The sequence below is a fragment of the Alligator sinensis genome, unplaced genomic scaffold (assembly GCF_000455745.1).
Source record: "Alligator sinensis unplaced genomic scaffold, ASM45574v1 scaffold777_1, whole genome shotgun sequence".
Classification (NCBI taxonomy): Eukaryota; Metazoa; Chordata; order Crocodylia; family Alligatoridae; genus Alligator; species Alligator sinensis.
The window spans coordinates 3906338-3928355 of NW_005841882.1; the positions used below are offsets into that span (position 1 = coordinate 3906338).

The 22018-nt window shown below is 42.3% G+C and overlaps 1 protein-coding gene across 1 annotated transcript in view; it reads right to left on the reverse strand.

Moving 5' to 3' along the window:
• The window catches only part of IFT88 (intraflagellar transport 88), an 85628-nt gene that overhangs the window by 19189 nt on the left and 44421 nt on the right, over positions 1–22018 (reverse strand). Inside the window, 7 exon segments of the mRNA XM_025196634.1 lie at positions 2348–2454; positions 4686–4751; positions 6325–6377; positions 9454–9569; positions 14716–14866; positions 16305–16413; positions 17345–17531. Coding sequence (XP_025052419.1) covers positions 2348–2454; positions 4686–4751; positions 6325–6377; positions 9454–9569; positions 14716–14866; positions 16305–16413; positions 17345–17531 — 789 coding nt within the window.

Genomic DNA, 22018 nt, shown 5'->3' on the forward strand with positions numbered 1-22018 from the left:
CCCAGAGGCCCCAGAACCCCTGCATAGGGGAGGCCTGTTCCAGGGGACAGCAACCCACCCCTGAAGCCTGGTGTGCACACCAACTGCTGCAGCTTCCTGAGCCTGACGAAGGGTTTTTGAACCCGAAAGCTTGCTTAATAACTATTCTCCAACCATTTCGGTTGGTCTAATAAAAGATATCAAATTCACCCAAGGAACCTTGTCTGCCTATATCCTTAGACCAACATGGTTACAACCTAAACCCCAGCTTCTTTGTAGGGCTTCATAGATTTCATAGATTTCATAGACATTAGTGCTGGAAGGGACCTCGGAAGATCATCGAGTCCAGCCCCCTGCCCAAAGGGCAGGAAGTCGGCTGGGGTCATAGGATCCCAGCAAGATAAGCATCCAGTTTGCTCTTGAAGGTGTTCAATGTAGGCGCTTGAACCACCTCCGGCGGCAGGCTGTTCCAGACCTTGGGGGCGCGGACAGTAAAGAAATTCTTCCTTATGTCCAGCCTGAAACGGTCTTGTAGTAGTTTATGACCATTCGACTCTTGCTGCCTTTCATCCGAGATGGAACAGAATTAGCTTGTGCACTGAGGATCATTCCCTTGAGGAGCAACCACTCTTCCTGAACGCCCCTCCCCCTGGGGTCGTGGTCCCTTAGGGCCTCACTGACAAGCCTCCTAAGCTTGTCAAAGTCAGCTTTCCTGAAGTCAAGGACTTCAGTGTTGCTGACTGACTTGCCAGCTTTACGGCGGATGGTGAAGGTGATCAGCTCGTGGTCGCTGTCACCCAGCTTCCTATCGATCACTAGGTCGCTGATTAGGTCATGCCCAGTAGCCAGTACCAGGTCAAGCAGCGCTTTACCTCTCATTGGCCCATAGACTTCTTGAGTCTACTACTTGTCATCCTGTGAATCTTTTTAGTATTTATCCTGGGACAATGGATATGGATGTCTGTACGACTGCACTTTGTCCCAAGTTAAAAAGGTTTTTCCCAAGACAAATATGATGTCTGTTTGTAGTGAATGAGTGTGTTTGGGATGTAAACTATTATTCCCTAAAGATTAGCACAACTCATTGAACCCTCTTCACTGAAAACCCCTTAAGGTTATTCTCCAAGATGGCAATGTTATATCTACTTAACTATCTATTCATTAATGACATTATTGTAAGCTGGTAGCATCACTACATTTAAGACTTGCCTACTGTTTAGTAGTCATTTTTCCTAAAAGCTCTATATTTCACATGCAAGGGAGACTGTCTTCAAGGGACAAGAGAAAGGCTATCTTAAACACTAGTATATTGCAATGGACCCTGGATAGAGTTTATCATGCAAATATGGGATCATCTGATCAAGGTATTTTCAATATACTATGCCCTACTTTATCTTTTAATTTTCAAAATGCTCTAACATGTATGCATAGTAAGAGTATCTTGAATACTGGTATTGCAATATTCAGCCCCACAGGGGCTAGGATATATATTTGAGGTAAACTTGGGAATCATTTAATCAAAAGGTTCCTAGGTACTACCCTCTCAATAAGGGGTTTATTTTAACATTCAAATTGCTCTAAAACCCACAGGCATGGCAAGATTGTCCCCAAAATTGTCATCCCATATCAGGGACTAGGGTAGACATTGGGAGAGGAGAAAGGAGAACACATGTTGCAACCAATGGGCAGTTCACACCTCACAGAACTATTGTGTCGGCCTGTATTCATCTCCATGGGATGCTCTGATTCATCTGAGAACACCCCATTGACATGAATGCCTCACTTCATATACAATCATCCTATGACTCATATGGCTGTGAGGAGACCCTTCTCTCTAAATTAGTCCTCAACGTAGGGTGAGGCTCCCTCTTCTCCCTCTTGCTGCATCAAACTGGTAAACACGCTCTTCATAGCCCTTTGGTTATGATCCCTCCTTTTTCTCTTTAGATTTATCCAACCAAACTGGGGACAAGGATGAGAACAGAGCTGGCACCTGAGTAGTAGTGAGAATATTTCCAGAAAGTATTCATGCTTCCTCTTGCCTCCCTTTAAATCATGCCCCATTTATTACAATTCTTCCAGCAAGGAGAATGTATTGCTCAAAAGTATTGTTAAGACTAAGTTAAATTTGCCAGAAGTGTTTCTACTCTTCCAAACAGCATCTACGTTTAAACTTTTAAAATCCAGGATATAAAGTTAAGACAAAACAAACTTAGATCTTAGTAAACTATGAAGTGAAGGTTCACTCTATCCATGCTAAAGCCCTACAGAAAGTACTCTTTTACCTTCCCTCGTGCGCAGTGAAGTTATGTAAAAAGTTATGTAATCAAAGCAAAAAAATACATCTTCAGAGAAGACAAAAGCATACCTGTTCCCTCATTTCTTTTAGCTTTTCCACCCTCTTGAGCTTTGTCACATATTCTTGAACTTCTTTCAGCCCCATATCTGTGCACAGGCGAACTAAGAATCGCAGACCTAATTGAACATTTAAAATATATTTAGAAAATGGCTTAAAAGATAGTGAAGGAGCAGCATGTTCAGAATAAACAGCTTCTGAAAAGCTTCTGAGCTTCTAGAAAAGCAAGAGGGTCCAGTGGACGTGGCATCCAAGAGGGGCAAGGGTTTTTTGTGATTTCCCCCCAGCCACTCAGGTTGGATTCAATATGAATAACTTGTGATTTACCACCAGCCACTCAGGTTGGATTCAATATGAATAAGTTTTACTACTCTGGTGTTTAGCTTCCCTATCTATAGAATAGCAATACTATATAACACATTTGCTAAGCACTGTAAAATAACAAAAAAATACTAGAACCAAGCTGTTAGTGTGAAACTATTATCAATAGCATTTTATTGAAAGCAATCCATTAATACTAAATGAGCTGAATACACTGGATACTGTCATAGCTATGTTTTTGTAACTATTTCTTTGCTATGGGTTGATTTTTAGCTTTTGCATAAACAGCTAAATTATATAAAGAATTAATATTAGTCATTTATCAGTCAGAAATAAACAGTGATGTAAAGGTTAAATGCAACTAAATGAAGAAAGAGAAAGAACTAATAAAGTAACTCCTTGGAGCCATAGTCCCAAATCTGGAAAATAACTTCTACTGTCTTCATGTGCACAGCAACAAATAAAAACCCCAATTTAAACACTATGTTAAATTATGACTAACCAGAAGAAACAAGTTATCAAAAATAGCTCTCTTAATTCATTGCTTTGGCAAATTAAAGGAACAGGAGAATTCCAGGTGGTTCTGTAACAGATTCAGGATCATGGACTTATACGGACAATATCCCAAGAACATTAGAATTACTGAAAGATTTGTAAGACAGTCCATCCCAATAATGCACATGTTGCCAAATATGAACATGACATATTTATATTTTTACTTTTTTTTAAAGTGATGGCATTTAATAGCATATCCTTGGAAAACCTCTTCTTCAAGAGAGATTAGGAAACTTGGCAAAATTAGTAACATCAAAATGATGCAACTATACTTTCAGAATAGCAGTTCCCTAAATGCAGTCCACAAAGAGTTTGCATCTGACCCACAAAGGTGATCATCCTCATCAGAACCAGATGATCACGAAAGTTGTAGCCACTAGCTGAAGGCACTGGCACAACATTGCCAGCATAGAATGTATCTACCCCCTTCCTATCCCCAGTAGCTACAGATGGGCCAAACTGCTCGGGAGATGATCAGTTATATAAACTGGCCCAATGTGTTTTATTAGCAAGAAAAAACAGCTACATAACTTCTGCTCAGGCTTGAATTAAGCTATGATGGTATATCCTTCTCATTGTAGCTCTGTACATGTAAGGCATATTCTGTTACATCTACTGAATATACAGGTATTATATTGTGGGCTCATTTTGTTTTGTGGTCCCCAGAAGAATCTCTCATCTGTTAAGTGGCCCTCAATGAAAAAACCTTTGGGAATCCCTGTAAGTGTTCTTCGTTAGACAATTAAAAAAAAAAAATTATATTAAGTGACATACTGATATCTTAGCAACAACCTGGAACATAAGAAAGTTGCTATAACAGATAGCAATGATTCTTCAACTGTCATCCAGGGAGCTCTTCCATTTGGGTCCATAGACATGTTTCTGTCTGTGGAAAAGCATCCATCAAAAAGTAATGCTTCCTGTTATCATTAGCCCAGTCTGGGGTTCTTTAAAGGTTTTTCAGAGGCTATTTGAACAAATAAACTTTAAAAATGTGCCTCATGTCCTTCTGGGAGATTTGGCAAACATTTTAGTCAAAGGTTTGCAGATTAATAAATTAGAAGGGCAGCAGACCCAGGATGGAAACCAAACCACAAGCAGGTCTGGAGAGGTTAGAGCAGGCTGGGCTAGAGGGGATAACTCAGAAAGGGCCCACGTAAATATTATACTAAGGAAGAGTAAACACCAGCATAGTTACAAAACTGCTAGAAGAACTCGGAGGAAGGATCTCAACTAACAAGCCATTAAGCACATTTACTTTCATCTTGCTCTTGCTGTACTGCCCTCATATTACTTTAGTCAAGTAGAACTGTGACAAGGAATGTGTAGCAGTAGTACTGGGAAAAAATAGTTCAGGAGAGTGTTTCTGTTTAAAAAAATGCACAATATGAATTACAAACAGCTATACTCTATATATCCTAAATAACAGTTTTATTTGAAAGTTACTCTAATCAACAGGAAAAAAACACCTTACATTCAACATTTTCTGGAAATTTTCTGTGAATCTCCTTGTATGTATCTAGAGCTTTTTGGTAGTTACCTGTAACCAAAATAAAGATCTTATATAAATGCCTCCAGTATAAAATGGCACATAATCAAACAGAAATTTGATGGAGCTTAGCACTGCCTGGCTCTTTACATCTGCTTTATTTAAGAAGTATATGGTTTAATGAACTAATATCACATTTTTAAGGTAAAACTTGGCATTCTTTAATTCTTAGCTAAATATCATAAAATGTAAGGGCAGACTTGAACATTTCAGGGAGAAAAAAAGCTATGTTAAACTATTATCAACATTAAGTGATAGGTAGAGCCCAAATTGAACTGAAACGTGCTGGCATGACAGGCTGGGAATTTCGCCAGGACATCACAAATGAACATAATAGTAGCCAAAAACAACTTTCCCAGAACAAAACTTGTGCTTGTTCTTTGGTGGGTACTAACTCTCTCTCTCAAGTCAGAGTCACCCAGGACCTGCTCATCTTTCCTGCAGAATTAGATAACTAGACAAGCAAAATGAGGAAATCTGCCAATCTGGTGTTAAGGCCATTCCCATCTCCCCTTTATCTCCAGCTCTGGCTCTGGGCCCAGTTCACTGCTTCTGCCTGGGTGGGCTGGGCTGTGTCAGAGCAGGGTCTGCTACTGCCGACTGCAGACAGAGCTGTCCAGAAGGTATGTGGTTAGGGACACAGGTGGTGGGGTGGAGCAGGGGGTGGAGGAGAGGTGGGCCCAGGCACAGGGGGCATGGGGCATTTGGTGGGGGGCAGGCATCAGGGGGACAGGCATAGGCATCACGGGGCCAGCAGGAAAGGCAAGGGGTAGGGGTTTGGCTCCTCGTCCCCCACAGTTGCTTTCCCTGTGAAAGTAGTGGGGGGATGAATTTAAGATGACCTGCCAATAATTAGATTCTATATGTGGAAAATTATAACAAATTTAGCATTTTCCATGCACATAATCTAATTACGGTGGGGTCGTCTTAAATTCGGAGTTGTCTTGGATTCTGGTAAATACATTATTAAAAGTCTTAATTGTATTTTGGCACTAAACACAAACAGAAGGATGTGGTCTCTTCTCCAGTGTCCTTACAATGTTCATCAGATCCAGACAGCACTCTCTCACTAACATGAATTAGCATGTGAATTCAGTCTCAAAGTGGTTCTGTGCATTCAGTTTGTACACTTTAAAAGCTAACTTTTAATATCCAGCAAATATATCTACTACTAAAAAAAGGTCTGTTCTGTTAACCAACTGTAAAATCATCTTAACTGGCTAATGCTTCATACAAAATACCGTGACATCAAGCAAAAAAAGCATGGCTGCTTATACTAGTTTGCCCTGTTCATTTTAACTTTGTATGACTGCTCCACTCATAAGCCAGTACAAACATGGATAATGAAACTAAGACTTAAAACAAGGTCACGTATGTCTTTATAGTAATGTATAAATATGGGAAAACGCCCCCCCCAAAAAAGAGAAAAGCACGCTATTGTTAAGTACATTTTAGGGCCAAGCATACATAGAACACATGTAGAAAAGATGGGAAGATAAAAAAGGTAGTAACGTAAAATGTTACCAATTATAAAAAACATCAAAAGAAAGGAAGGAATACTTACCACTTCTTCTATAGCAACTAGCAACCATCAACTGCCATTTCACTTGAGTTGGTCTGTGTATAAATAAATATATGTTTCTGTTATGTTACCAAATGATAAATAGGCTAATATCCTGTGAATTGCCAAGAATTAATAAAGATCCACTATTAAACTAGTATTACTATAGTCTGGCTGTCAGGTCATGTGGAGTAAATTCTTTCTAGGAGTAGCACACAAAATTATAAGTTCATCAAGCTGAAAAATAAAGACAATACAGGGCAGCAAATTCTGTAAGAACACACTGAAGCACATACAGAATGTGAATTGAATTCTCTGGTATGCTCTGAACACATCCTCGAGGGTATCATACAGTAACAGTTTTTAAACAATTTTTCTAATAATATCTACCATATTTCTTTAAATACTGTACTACTTATTCATTACTTATTTTCTTCAAGTTTTAAAATTCTATCCCAGAAAAAGTCAATTTGACCACTAAACAATCTTTCTACTTGTTTGCAGTCTAGTACTCAGCAAAATAAGCTTATGTAAGACAGAAGTCTGCTTCATATTTCACTTGCTGCCACTTTTTTATAACTCTTTTTTAATAAAATAGCTACTAATAAACAGCTAGAAATCCCAAATAGAGACTAAACTGTCAGTAGCCAGAATTACAATTTAGCTCTGTAATTCCCATTATTTATGTCCAAGTAACACATTAATAAAATCTGTCCCCATAAGATTGTGAAAAACTTTCTGAAATGAATTAAGAAACGTATCTTAACATTAAGTGATTTAAATAAAGTGTTACTGAATGGTTGGCATTTACATTATGTGGAACAGAAAACTGGCAATCTGTTTAAATGCGATTCAACTTGCAATCAGTGATAGATAATAATAAATGGCTTGGGGAAGGGGGGGGGGGGGGGGGGGGGGGGGGGGAGAGTAGTAAATGCATTTTGCTGCCCAGAGGTCTGAGCCTGAGCCTTGCTCCAGACTCATGTCAGAAGCTACTCCCAGTTAACACAGCTATGATAAGAACCTGATCTTTCAGGCTGGAGTTTGACAGCAGATCAGCTAGTGGTATTTTTAACTTTATGTTGTAATTATAGGTTTCAGGACTTGTGCTTTGTTGTCACTGGGCATGTCTATGTGTGTGCTTTAATGCGCAGTAGACTATTTTACTGTGCATTAAAGCATCACATAAACCGTGACATTATGCTAATGCACAGTAAAATAATCTACTGTGCATTGTGTCACAAAAAAGCATGCAAATATGCTGCTATACATTAGCACAGCCTAATGCACGTTATTTTAGTACCTCACATTGGAGGTACTAAATTTAATGCTCATTAGAAAAGGAACAACACACATGTTGATGTGCCCACTAACACCTTATTTGTATTGTGGTTAGTGTCCAAAGGTTCTAAGCACGACTTGAGGTCCCATGTGAAAGTATTGTACACAGAAAAAATCCCTTCTCTAAGTATTTACAAAATAAAAACATAACAATAACACAGACTAATTATGTGGGAAAATAGTCCAAACTACAAGTAAAACAACCAAGGAGGCAACAGGCACAAGTTTTGTTAGTCCATAATTTTATTTTAAAATTTGACAATTTATGTTTATCCCTTGCCTATTTTTTAAATCATTTCAACTCTTGTCTTTCTTCTTTAATTTTTATTTAGCCTTCACCTCTATCTTTCTTTATAATTAACACTAGAATGAGTTTAATCTTTTTTGCTATGTATATCTTTTAAAGAATTTTAAAGCCCCCCAAATTATTTTTTAATAACTTTAGTTTTTATATCATTTTAACTCTTGCAACTTTTCTTAAAATACATTTTTGTTTAATTTTTTTCTTATCCTATCTACTATTCATTCAGTCTTTCTTTTTGTGGTACCTGTGTCATTCAAATACTTGAATATTCCCTTGTTCTTTCAGTGGCATTGAGCTAGATGATATGGATAATAAGACAAACAGTGGGTCAAATCTCAGATCATCACAAATGACTCTAGCAACAGTGGAGCTTGGTTCAGTCTGATTTTTGGAAGTGATTCTTAAAACACAATAAAGAGAAATCCTGACGACCCTTGAGGTAGCGAGTTAGACAAAATTTAATACATCTGTTGACACAAATTCCCCATGAAAACACATATGCTGTCCTTTTCTCTATACTTAGTAAAATCACAGGTGAATTCTAAGCTTCAAATTTAGATTTGACCAAACTTTTACTTGTTGGACATTTGTATGTTAACTTCCTTTTGTGAGTCTAAAGCAATGATTCACAACCAAGGTGTCACAGCACTCTGGGGTACCTTGAGATTCTTTAAGGGTGTCATGGGGTGCCACACAAGGTTGGCAACGGTAAGCTTACAAACATGATTAACAAGATAAAGATTTCCATTTGAAATCTCTGAGTGTAAGTGTGGTCTTTCTGAGTTTTTTGCAATGAAAAAAAAACCTGCTCTATTATTTTCCACAGTGTAAAAAAAGGAGAGAGAAAACTAAGAGATAATATTTTTCAAGGGGTACCCCAAGTCTATCCAGAGGTGCTTTGAGCCTTAAAAGGTTGAGAAACACTGGTCTAGAGTCAAATATGCAGACTAAAATATGTGGACTATGTAACTTATTCTGAAGTGCATAAGTAATCTATCAAAACACAGTTTACCAATTAAGGTCAAATTTAATACACTGCAGAGAGAACACTCAAAATCAATTAGACTGGTCAATGCATTTCCATTGTTGGCTAGTCATACTGTACATGTTTTTGCACTGTTTGATGTCTGCAAGCCACTTTTCATGAGAACAGGAACTGTATAAAATGAGGGAACTTTCAAAGTTAATTGCTGAAAGATGCTTTTGTTTGAGTTCAAATCAACAGCCCTTACTAGATGATGTCATCAAGGAAAGGAAATATTTTACTTTTGATTCCATTGGTGTTCCATAATAGGAACAAAAACATTCTGTATATAAATATAAAAGAGGAGAAAACTGATGAACAATGCCTACCATTATATTTAATGTTAACATAACTTATGACATTAATGTACTTCAGTTAAACTTATCATGTCTGCTAGATATAATTACAAGAGGAAAAACTCTCAAAGTATTTTACTTAGCACACAACAACAATCCTTACTTACCGAATAAGCGCAGCTCTTTCAAAGTACTGAATGGCTTTTTCACAAAACTGGGTGTCAATGTAATAGGCCCCAAGCCATTCAATGACCTCAATGTTCGAAGGGAAATACCGATATGACTGACAAAACAAGGAAGGTGAAAGAAACAAATTTTCTGTGATAAACAACACCGTTATGTTACTTCTGGAATATCTTACTCTTTAAGTGTTTAATTTTCCAGATGCCAAAAATATGTAATACATAAATGAAAGTAGTGTAACTAATCCCCAAACAGAATTTGCCAGGTTTTGTAATTACAGAACGCTTTAGAAGATTTACCAGAGATGAGTCTCTCATACTTCCCATTTGTCCTTATTTGAAATATTGCAGTAGATTAAGAGTAAAAAAAGAGTATTTTGCCATACGAAGTTTGCTTTCTTAGGTAATTGCTAATCTGCTGGAAAGCCCAGTAAAATGCACTCTTTATTAAAAAATTAATATTATGAAAATAAAATTAGTCAGCTTCTCAGAGATTCTCATCAGAAACTATCCATAAGGACCTAAAAATACCAGTCCCATTTAATTCCCTGATGTAATTCCACTACCTTTCAAAATTATATCACGGGTGATTGTTCAACTTGTAAAACAAAAATATCCTCTCAAAGGGAAACTTTATGGACAGACTCAGTACAGATGCAAAGGACAGAGCAAATACAATGAGTAAACTCCTCAATCACCCCTCTGACATGCTCCCTACAGCTTCACTACCGGAATACTATGGAGAAACTAGTGAGGATCACTCTTGCTCTACTTGGCCTGTGCACAGAAGTCAGTCTATAGACCTGTCAGTCTGATACTTCTATCAATTACATCCACTCAAAAAGTCCCCAGGTCCCAATGCTGCATTGGAGTTCCATCGAAAAATGACATAATAAAAATGCATAAGCAGTTTCACGGCCCAGGACTCCCTCTCTTCCAGAGCAGTGCTCTCCTCAATGGGCTTCCTCTTGCCTACTCTTTTTTTTGGCTCTTGTGTTCTTGGCTGTCAACTGCTCAACTTCAACAGGAAGCATGGAGGGTGCTCTGTGCCTATCCAGTCCCCAACCTTGTGCTTAGGTCATTTAATCAGGAAGTGGGATATGTTGGTGTGGCAGGGCACTGTAGGTGCCTGTCACTTTAAGGGCCTGAGGCTAGCAGCCAGCAGGTGCCTGATGAGGGAAGCCATTTTGGATCCACGGCTGCCCATATAAACAGGGCATTTTTGCTGCTGAAGGGCCAGGCAACAACACTGCCTGGCCGGAGGGCTGCTGGTATCATCTGGAGGTAAGGGAGGAGCTGTAGGGGATGGTCAGGAGGCTCCTGGTCCTGGGCTATGCCCTAAAACTGCACCCTGCCAGGAGTGGGTGGCCTGGTGAGGCTCTCAGTGGTGTGGGAGCTCCCAGGAAAAGCCAGGCTGTTACCACCCTGGTGAAAGGCGGGTTGGGGTGCCTTAACCCCAGCTCCCACAACCCAGTGGGTTGCATACCATCAGAGGTAGTTGGGGCCAGGCACGGCTGCAGCCACATGAACAGGTGGGGGTGTAAGCCACGAGGAGAAGAGCGGGGGCCAGGCACGGCTGTGGCCACCTGAGCTCTGCGGAGATGCGAGACCCCGAGAGGGAAAGTTGGGGACAGGCATGGCTACGGCCACCTGAACCCACTGGGGAGCAAAGCCCTGGGGCCCCAAGTAAGGAGCAGAGATCTGGAGCCCCAGTGAAGGGGGTCAAGATCTGTAGCCCCAAGTGAGGGGGCAGAGTTGTGGAGCCCCAGTGCGGGGGTAGCCCCAAGTAAGGGGCAGAGATCTGGAGCCCCAAGTGAGGGGGGCGATGTGGAGCTCCAAGCAAGGGGAGTAGGCCCAGATAAGTCTTCAGACGTCTGAGGCCAAGGTTTGGGCCAGAGGCTGAGTGAAGGGGGCTCAGCCTCAGAGCGAGAGAGGTGAGTCCTGACCCCAGTAAGTCCTCCACTGGTGGGAGGCTGCATGTGGGTCGAATGTAAGATCTGAAGTAGCACCACGACCTGCTACCACGGGGGGGGAGTGAGAGTCCCCTGTGAGACCCTGGGGCACTAGTTGTGGTGTGAGGTACCCCAGTTCCCTACCACCAGGAAGGTGGACCCAGAGAGAATGTGGGGCTAGTGAGGCTGGGAGTAGAGTGCCCCTTCGATTGGTCCATGCTGGGGCCAGGACCAAGAAGGTCAAAAGGGTCAGGCGCCCACCGTGAGGGGCAGGCAGAGTCATGGGCCTGGGACCCTGCCTGGTCTTGGAGGTGAGGCCAAGGCCTGTGTATGGCCGAAGGTCCTGAGTTGGGACCACGCCTGAGAGGGGAGCCAGCTACAAGGAGCTCAGCAGCCCAAATGAAGGTGGCGTAGGCCGCCTGAGCAGAGGGATCAAAGGAGGGTCCTGCCAGGAGGATTCTGGAGCCTGATGTGGGGCTGGTGTAACTATTAACATCTGGATGCCATCTGCGAGGCTTGGGCTGCGGTGTAGGGGAGGAACGGAGCTGCAGACAGTACCCCCTGGCATTGGGGCAAAAAAAGGGCAGCCTCCTGTCTTATTTAACAACTTATTAATTTTCCAACAAGTTGTGGCGGGCAAGCCAGGAGGGCAGCATGCCCAGAGGCACGTGGGAGGCCAGCGATGGCTGGCCTGAAGGAAACCCAGTTCGCCACAGTTGGTTCAAACCCCCAAGTCTGAGAGAAGCCTAGAACTGGGGTTCTCCATGTCCTAGGCAGGAGGCTTTTGGACAAAAGGTGAATGGTGTTCTCGGAGTAAGTATAATGGTGCAGGTTCTTGAGGAGACACAGGCACAGGGATGACTATTTTAAGAAGCTCAAACTGTTAGAAACTAATGTGCACATCTCCAGGAGCAGATCCAGGGGGGGATGGGAGTGGTGCAGTCATACCCTCCTTTTGCTGCCACTGTCCCCAGCTGAGCCCAACAGCCCATGCAGCTGCTCCCTGCAATTGGAGACCCCAGGCTGATGGGTGTCATAGGAAGGGGGGGGCCCACCCACTGTGGCTGCTGTTTCAGGCATGGAGGAAGCCCAAGAGCCACTCCTGAGCTGCTCCACCTGTCAGCTGCAGGGAGCAGCTGAGCTGGGTGCCAGGCTTGGCTGGGCATGACAGTAGCAGCAGGCAGGTTTCCTCTTTCTGCACCTGATCCCTGCCACCCACTTCTGTACTACATCTCCATTGCTGGTGGGAAGCAAGTACTGGAAGGAGGGATCTTCCCCTTCTGCCACTGTCCTTAGCTGATGCAGGTGCAAGGGGAGCTCTAGAGCTGCTCCTGCCCCACTCCAGCCATGAGCTGCAGGGAGCTACTGCATGGGGTGCCAGGTTCCATTAGGGACAGCAGCAGCAGCAGCACACAGGATCCTCCTTCTAAGGTCTGCAACCCCAGCCAGTAGGGGACACTGGGTAGGGGAAAGAAGCAGGCAAGAAGCAAGTGCTGGAAGGAGGGACCTGCATTTCTGCCTGGCTGGAGCAGAGCAGGAGCAGTTGACTTCAGGTCAGCTGGAGATAATAGTGGCACAGGAAAGGTTTCCCCCTTCCCACACACCTGCTCTCTGCCTGGCTCCCCAGTGTCCCCCCACTGGCCTGGTGACTCCAGCTACATCTCAACCTCCTTCCACCTTGGTCTGAGAGGCAGTGACTGTCCCTTTAGTAAATCTGGGGTCTGCCTATTCACATTACATGCAAAATGGGGGACTTACCAAATACGCACAATAGCTGTGTTCCAACACCTAGGTCCATTCTCACCTAGGTATAGAAGCCTATGCTTTTTTTAATTTAATATTAGAGAGAGAGAGAAATTCAGGCTAAGTAATACAAACAAATCCCTTTTAAATCCAGGCTTCGATGAATAGAAATCGGCTATTTGGACAAAATGAAATTTCTCTTGGTTAAAATGTACTGATTTATCGAGTTATAAATTTACCGAGTTTTAGGACAATGGAAAAGACTGCAAAATTATGTATCTATCAGACCAGTGGTACTCAACTTCTGGCCCATGGGCCAAATCCAGCACATGGGGCTCTACCATCCGGCCTGGTTCAGAAATTTGGCAGCAGAGAAGCAGTGGCATCATTAACTGCAATGGCATTGCCATTAATTGCCCATAGGATCCAGCCTGAAGACTGACCCTGTGCCACTCATATGCCACAGCCCTGTGCACGGCTAAAAGGTTGAGTACCACTGAATTAGACTAATAATCTCAACAAACTCCCTAGCTGTAAGTCAGCAATAACTAACAGGCTATAAACAGATGTTGCCCTTGGAACAAGATCAGCTATGCTGAGATGCACAGCTCATCCACTTCACTGGGTGGCACCAGTGGCACCCATTGTCCCATACGATCAGGCCCCTGCTGCTCCTGGGGTTTCAGGGGCCTGACCCTGCAGGACAGCTGCAAACAAGGGAACCCCAGTTCCCATGTTTGCAGAGATGCACCCCAGGGATTCCCTCCAACAAGGGAGTCCTCAGGCACATACGCCACACTGTTGCAACATGACTTAGGGCACTCTTCTGTAAATGGGGACACCTCTGAGACAGGACTCAGCAACATGACACACATGCCCACAGAATCTCCTGCTGGGGAATTTGTGGGGCATGCAGGATTGGGTTCCTGAAGCCCCAGGAACACCTGTCTGGAGCAGCTGGAGAGTGGGTGGCTTCCGGCTGCCATAAAGCAAACTGATGTCTGCCGCCAAAAAGCAGCACAATTTTTTACTGCCTAGTGTCGTGGCCACAATTTTGGGCTTTGTAGAGTGACAAGGGACATGGACATCTGTTTGCTTGGTCTTTGTGTGGTCATAAAAATTTTTATGGAGGCACAAAGGCGACATCCGTTTGCAGCCTCAGTTAAGTAACTGGAGTTCCAAAGTGAAAACTACAGTTAGAAGAAAACCTGGTTCACTGCATCTTTTGATTGACTAAATTCTATCCAAAAAAATATCAGAAAGTATAGAAAGACCAATTCTGATTATGATTTCTGTGAAAACTCAAGTTTATAAATTATAAAATATAAATTTATCCTGTATATATTTTTTTGGTGTTCTACTACAATAAATTCTTGATTTACAAAGAATTACACTTTGCTAAGACAAGAGTCTGGTTCTACTTTCTGTGCATACATTTTGCACTTTAAATGCTAGGAAGAAGACATGATTATTTTAGCATGCGTCTGCTATGTAATTTTCTTTCTATAAATATTAGAAAATGAAAAAGACACAATAATAAAAAGTCAAGTACCTCAAAATAGTACTGAAAAGCTTGGGATTTATCACCTTCATTATCATATAGCTCCCCTAGTTTTGACAGCACATGTGAATCAGTTGGAACTACGCTGATCAGCTGCATGAGCCACTCTATGGCTTGGTTGGGATCCTCCATTATTTCGTATCTGAGGAATCTTCAGTTAAGGAGAGTTCAAAAAGTGCTTATATTTAGTTTTATCAACTGGAATTCTTACCACGGCTTACATAATGTCAATGTAAGCCAAAACCTACATCCTGAAAAGATTTGCCAGACAGCCATGGAGAAATACATTTGGATTTTTTTTCCCCATTTGCATCCTAATTTCTTCCCCATCAGGTGAACATTGGCTTAATTTTTAGCAGTCTAGGATTGCACTTTGGGTCTGGTTTCTTTGGTTTCATTATTTTTACAACCCTTCAATGGAGTCACTCCTTATTAAGTCAAAAGAGGTAGAGGTCAAGCATGGTTCTGTGCTAAAAAGGGATTTGGCAAAATTTCCATCACTGTACTCAGTAGATCTGATCATTGGGTGAGAGTCTGTCCGCAGTCTCTAAGAAGCACAGCACAGCACAGAATTGGCAGCTCATGGGGAAAGGGCTACCTTTGCATGCTTCTAATTGTTGGTGCCAAAGTAGCTCATGTTGGAATAAGACTGTTTAAGTTCCACGTTGCTTTACGGGTGGCTGTAGAGCTCAGAATCTCTGTAGCACTCGTTACAGCTCCTTCCTCAATCTCCCCTCCTACTCTGTCTCAACCCATGGCCTGCTGTGGGAAGGTCCACAGAAGACAGTGTTATACAATGTCAGTGAAGGGAGACTCTCAAAGAGCCTCAACAAGCCATGGCTTTTAGAGCCGTTTTATACTGCTCCAGTCCTTTCACCCATTGAGAAGGGGCCAGAGCAGGACTGGGGATTCTCACTTCTTGCACATATTTGAAGTCACATTTTCTCAGTTTACTGAGTAAAATAAGATTTTGCTGCTTTTATGACTATCAGGTAGTCGTACTTTACTACTGGTGATGCGCAGAGCCAAAAGACCACAAATATATTTTTAGATCCCAGGATGAGTTTGCCAGGAAAGCTAAGGGACAATTATTATTTTAGATATGAACTAAGCAGTTCTGATCTGGAAACTCAAGAAACAACCAACAAGGAACACTGTAATGATTATTTTTACAAATCCTTTTTTCCAGAACAGAACTTCACTTTGATAAACTCTTGTTATTGTGCTATATTATTTTAAGGCCTTATTCCATTCTGTTTCTCTCTCTGATATTATGTTCAAAATAATATCAGTTACATAGTAAAGAGTCCAGGACTTTCTTAAACTTTAACTATCTTTATACAAATATTCCTTATTCAGAATTAACTTATTAGCTTCAATGACACTGCTCCCCTGAATGAGAGTTGCAAATTCAGTACTTATTTTAATACTCATCAAATATATTCAAGGATATCCTGACCAAAAGTATTTTTTAGCTTTACAAGAACCAAATGCACGTCAGGATTAAACAGATCTCATTTAAGCCTTCAATCCATATTTACTAAATTGAAGTTCTGGCATCACAACCAAGCAAAAGATACATGCTTGCTATTTGGTAGAGAACTTGGGCACTGTTTCGAAGGATTGCATGAAGTTTCAGAAAACAATCCAAAGCTTCATCTATTCTATTTAACTTCTTATAGGTTAGACCTAAAAATAAAAATCAAGGTTACAACATGAATTCAACAACACAAAGTGGATATAAATATAGCCAGAATAACTAACAGAATAATTCAGGAAGGTAAAGCAGAAGCACAGTAATCCTAGGGATGTTATCAATGTCATTATACTTCTGTGTGAATTTTACACCTAAATTATTTTAATAGGTAATGCCTGAAACAATTTTTTCCCTTGTTTTCAATTTGTTCAAGCTGTACATTTGGCAGCAATTTTTGAAGAGTTAACTACAACCTTTGCTTGTGTATTCAGTTTGTCAGTCACATTCAGAATGTCTGGAATTTAGCTTTTTTCATACAGATTTTTGACAAAACAACAAGATATACATAAACATAATTTTTAAAGAGGAAGCTATATCACTGGTAAAGGTAAATATAAAATAATATCTTCTACTCTTATTCCCGTCTCAGCCTCTGAGTGGAGGATAGATTTACTATGGTAGCTGCTTGAGAACCACGCTGATAGTCCTTTCCAGGAAGCATGGCTTGAATGAACCACAGCTGATTAAGGGTAAAGGTCATGATTTTAATCAAGGCTCAAGGCTATACATAATCCCAATTCTTTAACATGGAGAAGTCAGGAGTCAGAAAGGGCAAAATTTGGTGGAGTATTACCATTCAACATTTACATTTTAATAGGCAAGAGTAGACAGATCTTATACCAATTTTCATCTTTAAAGTGTTTACCAACTTTCATGTCTAACAACACAGGATAATATTGGTGCAGTTTTATCGTGGAAGAAATGGGAAGCACAGAAGACACTGTTACTACCTTAAATCACTAAGCATAAGAATTAACAGAACAGTGGAAATGACAAAGTGTATTCTCATTTCAATATACATTTCTAAAAAGGAAGAGTTTGAAAATCAAGAACTCAAAACTGCAAGAGTCAGCTTTAGCTTACCAAGATTGTAAAGTGCTTCGGTGCATGAGGAATCATTTCTTAGAGCTTCCTTATAGAACTCAGCTGCTTTTTCATAGTCTCCACTTGCAAAAACAGTATTTCCTTTATTAGTAAGAGCTGATGGATTGTATCTATCAGAATTCACAGCTAGATCTGCATAGTTAGTTGCTTGTGTCAATTCATTCTCCTACATAAATGAAACAAATAGTGTATTAGCTATTTGTCAGTGAGAAATTTATTTGGATCTGACCCATCTCTCTTAAAAGAACTATAATGGCAATCAGAAAAAAAATGGAAATGTTTTTTGGACTTCAGCCCTAACAACATTTTTTATGCACTTGGAGAAAACGGATTACTTTTGTCAGATCACAGGGTAAAGCCTATTTTGTCATCCTGTTTCTCTCCCTTGCTTTCAATGCTGAATGTATGTTGTTAGGGAATAAACAACAGGAGATAAATCTTTTAAAATCTTCAAAAAATGCTGAATTTATTTTAAACTCTATGTAACAACTAATTATTAAATCCAACTGCAGAGCAGGCAGCAGTATTCCAAATGCCACTCCATCACTGCCTCCTCCCCAACTCCAGCTAAGGGAGTTACAGGTGACATCCCAGCCCTGTTACCTTCATGCAAGCAAATGAAACCCTGAATAGAGGAGGGAGGGAAAAGCACAAGTGAGCCCAACAGGAAGCAAGGAGCAGCTGCCAGGCCAGGAAACCAGTTGTATTCATTCAGATTGCTCAATGAGAACAGCAAGCCAGGGTATAAGAATACTTAGCTTATACAAGTTTAAAGAGCATCATGAACATTACATAATTTACCATATTCATTTGAGGGAAGAGCTTCTCATCCCCCAGCAGAGGCTCAGATCCAGGTCCACAGAGGGCTCTGGATACCACAACACATTAGGTTATATTGGAGTGCAAGGCACAGCCCTGAGAACTTTTATGCAAGAGATCAATTCCCTCCTCTGCCTCGTGGGGTTCCACCAACAGACAAACTCTTCCTGCATCAAGAGATCCTCTATCTTCCATTCTGGGGTTGGGTCACAGGGTTGCTCTGAATCACCCTTGTTGAAGCTGCTCCATTTTTGATGGAATACTTAAAGACACTTTCATAGACATCAGGGCTGGAAGGGACCTCAGAAGATCATCGAGTCCAGCCCCCTGCCCAAAGGGCAGGAAGTCAGCTGGGGTCATAGGATCCCAGCAAGATAAGCATCCAGTTGGCTCTTGAAGGTGTTCAATGTAGGCGCTTGAACCACCTCCGGTGGTAGGCTGTTCCAGGCTTTGGGGGCTCAGACAGTAAAGAAATTCTTCCTTATGTCCAGCCTGAAACGGTCTTGTAGTAGTTTATGACCATTTGACCTCATCATCCCTTGGGGCGCTCTGGCGAACAAACGTTCCCCCAGATACTGGTGGTCACCCCCGATAAACTTATAGGTGGCCATCAGATCACCCCTGAGCCTGCGCTTTTCCAGGCTAAAGAGCCCCAGGGCTCTCAGCCTGTCATCGTAGGTTTTGCTTCCCTGACCTCTGAACATCACGTAGTCCAACCCCCTGCACAAAGCAGCAACATCCCCAACTAGATCATCCCAGCCAAGGCTTTGTCTAGCCAGATCTTAAAAACCTCCAAGGATTGAGATTTCAAACTTCCCTGGGTAACCTCTTTCTAGCACCATACCTAGACTCCTGGCAGCCCTGGGCAAACTTTTAGGATTGGGCCCCCCTTCACCAGAGTTAATGATAATAATAAATGGACAGTGGCATAAAATGACCATTTTCAGGTCCCCTCTCTGTCCAAGCCCCGGGCAGCCACCCGGTTCGCCCATGCCTGTTTCCAGCCCTGACTATTCCAGTGCTTTACTGGCCTCCTCATTAGAAAAAAAATGTTCCTAATATCTAACCTAAACTTCCCTTGCTGCAACTTGAGACCATTGCTCCTTGTTCTGTCATCTGTCACCGCTGAGAACAGTCTAGCTTCATCTTCTTTGAAACGACCCTTCAGGTAGTTAAAGGCTGCTATTAAATCTCCTCTCAGTCTTCTCTTCTCCAGACTAAATAAGCCCAGTTCCATCATACCATGTCCATTGCTCTTCCTGCATCCATAGAGGCCGTCATCTCATAGAAGGCAATCAGATTGGTTAGGCATGACTTGCCCTTGGTGAATCCATGCTGACTGTTCCTAATCACCTTCTTCTCCTCCACATGCTTAGAAAAGGATTCCTTGAGGACCTGCTCCATGATTTTTACAGGGATTGAGTTGTGGCTGAGTGGTCTGTAGTTTCCTGGATCCTTCTTCTTCCCTTTCTTAAAGATGGACACTATAATTGTCCTTTCCCAATCACCTTGAGTTCTCAAAGATAATGGCCAGTGGCTCTGCAAACACATTGGCCAGCTCCCTCAGGAACCTCAGGTATGTCCTGTTTGGCCCCATGGATGTCATGTCCAGCTTTCCAAATAGTTCCTAATCTGCTTTTTTGCCACAGTTGGCTGCTTACCTCCTCTCCAAACTGTGCTAACAGATGCAGTAGTCTAGGACCTGACCTTGCCTGTGAACTGAGGTGAAAAAAGCATTGAGTACTTCAGACTTTTCTGCATCATGCATCACTAGGTGGCCTCCCCATTAAGTAAAGGACCCACACGTTCTTCATTTTGTTGATGTTCCTCTTGTTCCCTTGGCTTTTTCCTGGGCGTCAGTTGCCCCATCTGGTTCAGCGGGGGTCCAATGTTGTCCCTGCTTTTCCTCCGGCTCCCCACATATCTGAAAAAGGACTTATTATTGTCCTTGATGCTCAAAGCTAGTTGGAGTTCAGTTGCAGCCTTGGCTTTCCTGGTATGCTCCCTACAGGACCGGACCAGTGCAGAATAATCCTCCTTGGAGGTGACTCCCATCCTCCATCCTTTGTAGGCCTTTCTTTTTAGCCTGAGGAGGTCTGCTAGGTCCCTGGACAGCCAGGGGGGCTGCTGTGCCCTCTTGCTGCCTTTCCTCTGAGATGGAATAGACTTAGTTTGTGCATTGAGGATCGCTCCCTTGAGGAGCAACCACTCTTCTTGAACTCCCCTCTCCCCGTGGTCATGGTCCCTTAGGGCCTCACTGACAAGCCTCCTGAGCTTGTCAAAGTCGGCTTTCCTGAAGTCCAGGACTTCCGTGTTGCTGACTGACTTGCCAGCTTTTCGGTGGATGGTGAAGGTGATCAGCTCGTGGTTGCTGTCACCCAGCTTCCTATCGATCACTAGGTCGCCGACTAGGTCATCCCCAGTAGCCAGTACCAGGTCGAGCAGCGCTTTGCCTCTCGTTGGCCCGTAGACTTCTTGAATCAGGTAGAGGTCATACATTGGGCCAAAAAGAGAGAACAAGAGGGAGAATAACTCTGTAGCTTACTGACCACATTGATTAGTGCATTTCACCTGGGAGAGAGTGTCCTGGGTTCCAGTCCCTGATGCAAATCTTTCTTTGATGAGATAACATTTTTAGAAAAAGGAAATGCAGTAAATCTACTTCAGTAAAGCATTTTATATGGTGTCACACTGGAAATTAAAGGTCAAATGAAGAACACTGGGGGTATTACAGGGGTTGTAAACTGGGTATAGAACTGGCTAAAAGAAGGACAACTATGGATAATGTTGAAAATGGCTGCAGGAAGGTTTCTTAGACCCCTGGCACATTACATTTATGGCAAGGGTAGTGTGTTAACTGTACCATAAATAGCAACATGTCACATATGCATCAAATTTATGGTGTCATAAAATTACACCATAAGTTGAACATGTGGCATGCTCCATCATCCCACTGCCAAAAAGCTTCTGATTGTCAGCACTGGGACCTATGCAGCCCGCAGTCTAGAACCTGGCACACCAGAATGTCTGGAATTTGGAGTCAATGTGTGCACTGCATGTGGTGCGTGGGGCTGGCCCATGGTGCATGTGGTGTGCAGTGCCTGTCTATGGGATTGATCCAGCCTGTGGACAAACCTTGTGGGGCCTGATGAGTACGATACCCCTGGCAGAGTTTTCACTGACTGGCATTAGTGTTTCCCTGTTGTTACTGGAAATACCTTGCCTGATGCATCAAATTTGAATAAAATCTGCCTTGTTTAAAGCTGTTTTGTGTTGGTGGCTCATAGCCAAATGATTAGCTCATTTCCAAATGATTAGCTCTCAGTTTACAGCAGAAATTCTTATTAGGACTAGTGCACACTATCAGACTTTATACTATTACATTTCATCACAGTTTAGTGTCAATGGCCTCCAGTCATCTGTGCACACAGTGCAGACAGGCCCCATATGCACTACATGTGCATCCAGCCAGGTGGACTATGCCACATGCAATGTGTGCCAGACCAGCTTCATGCTCAGTGCGCAGGACCAAGACCAGGATTGGCACGTGCTACATGCACAGATAGTCCAGAATATGCCACATACACAGGATATGCTGCATGCACTGCCATATGCCAGTCTAAGACCCACAGGCAGCACTATGAGTTGGATCTTTGACACCCTGCTCTATTCAGTTCCAGTCATTTATATTCAAGAAAGACAAGCTAATCTTGTCATAAATGTAACATCTGCCAGGTGCCCAAGATGCAACTTCATACATTCTGTAAGGGATTATACAGTGTGGTGGTCTGTAAGAGCAGTGAATTAAACTCTACGATCCAGGACCCATTCCAT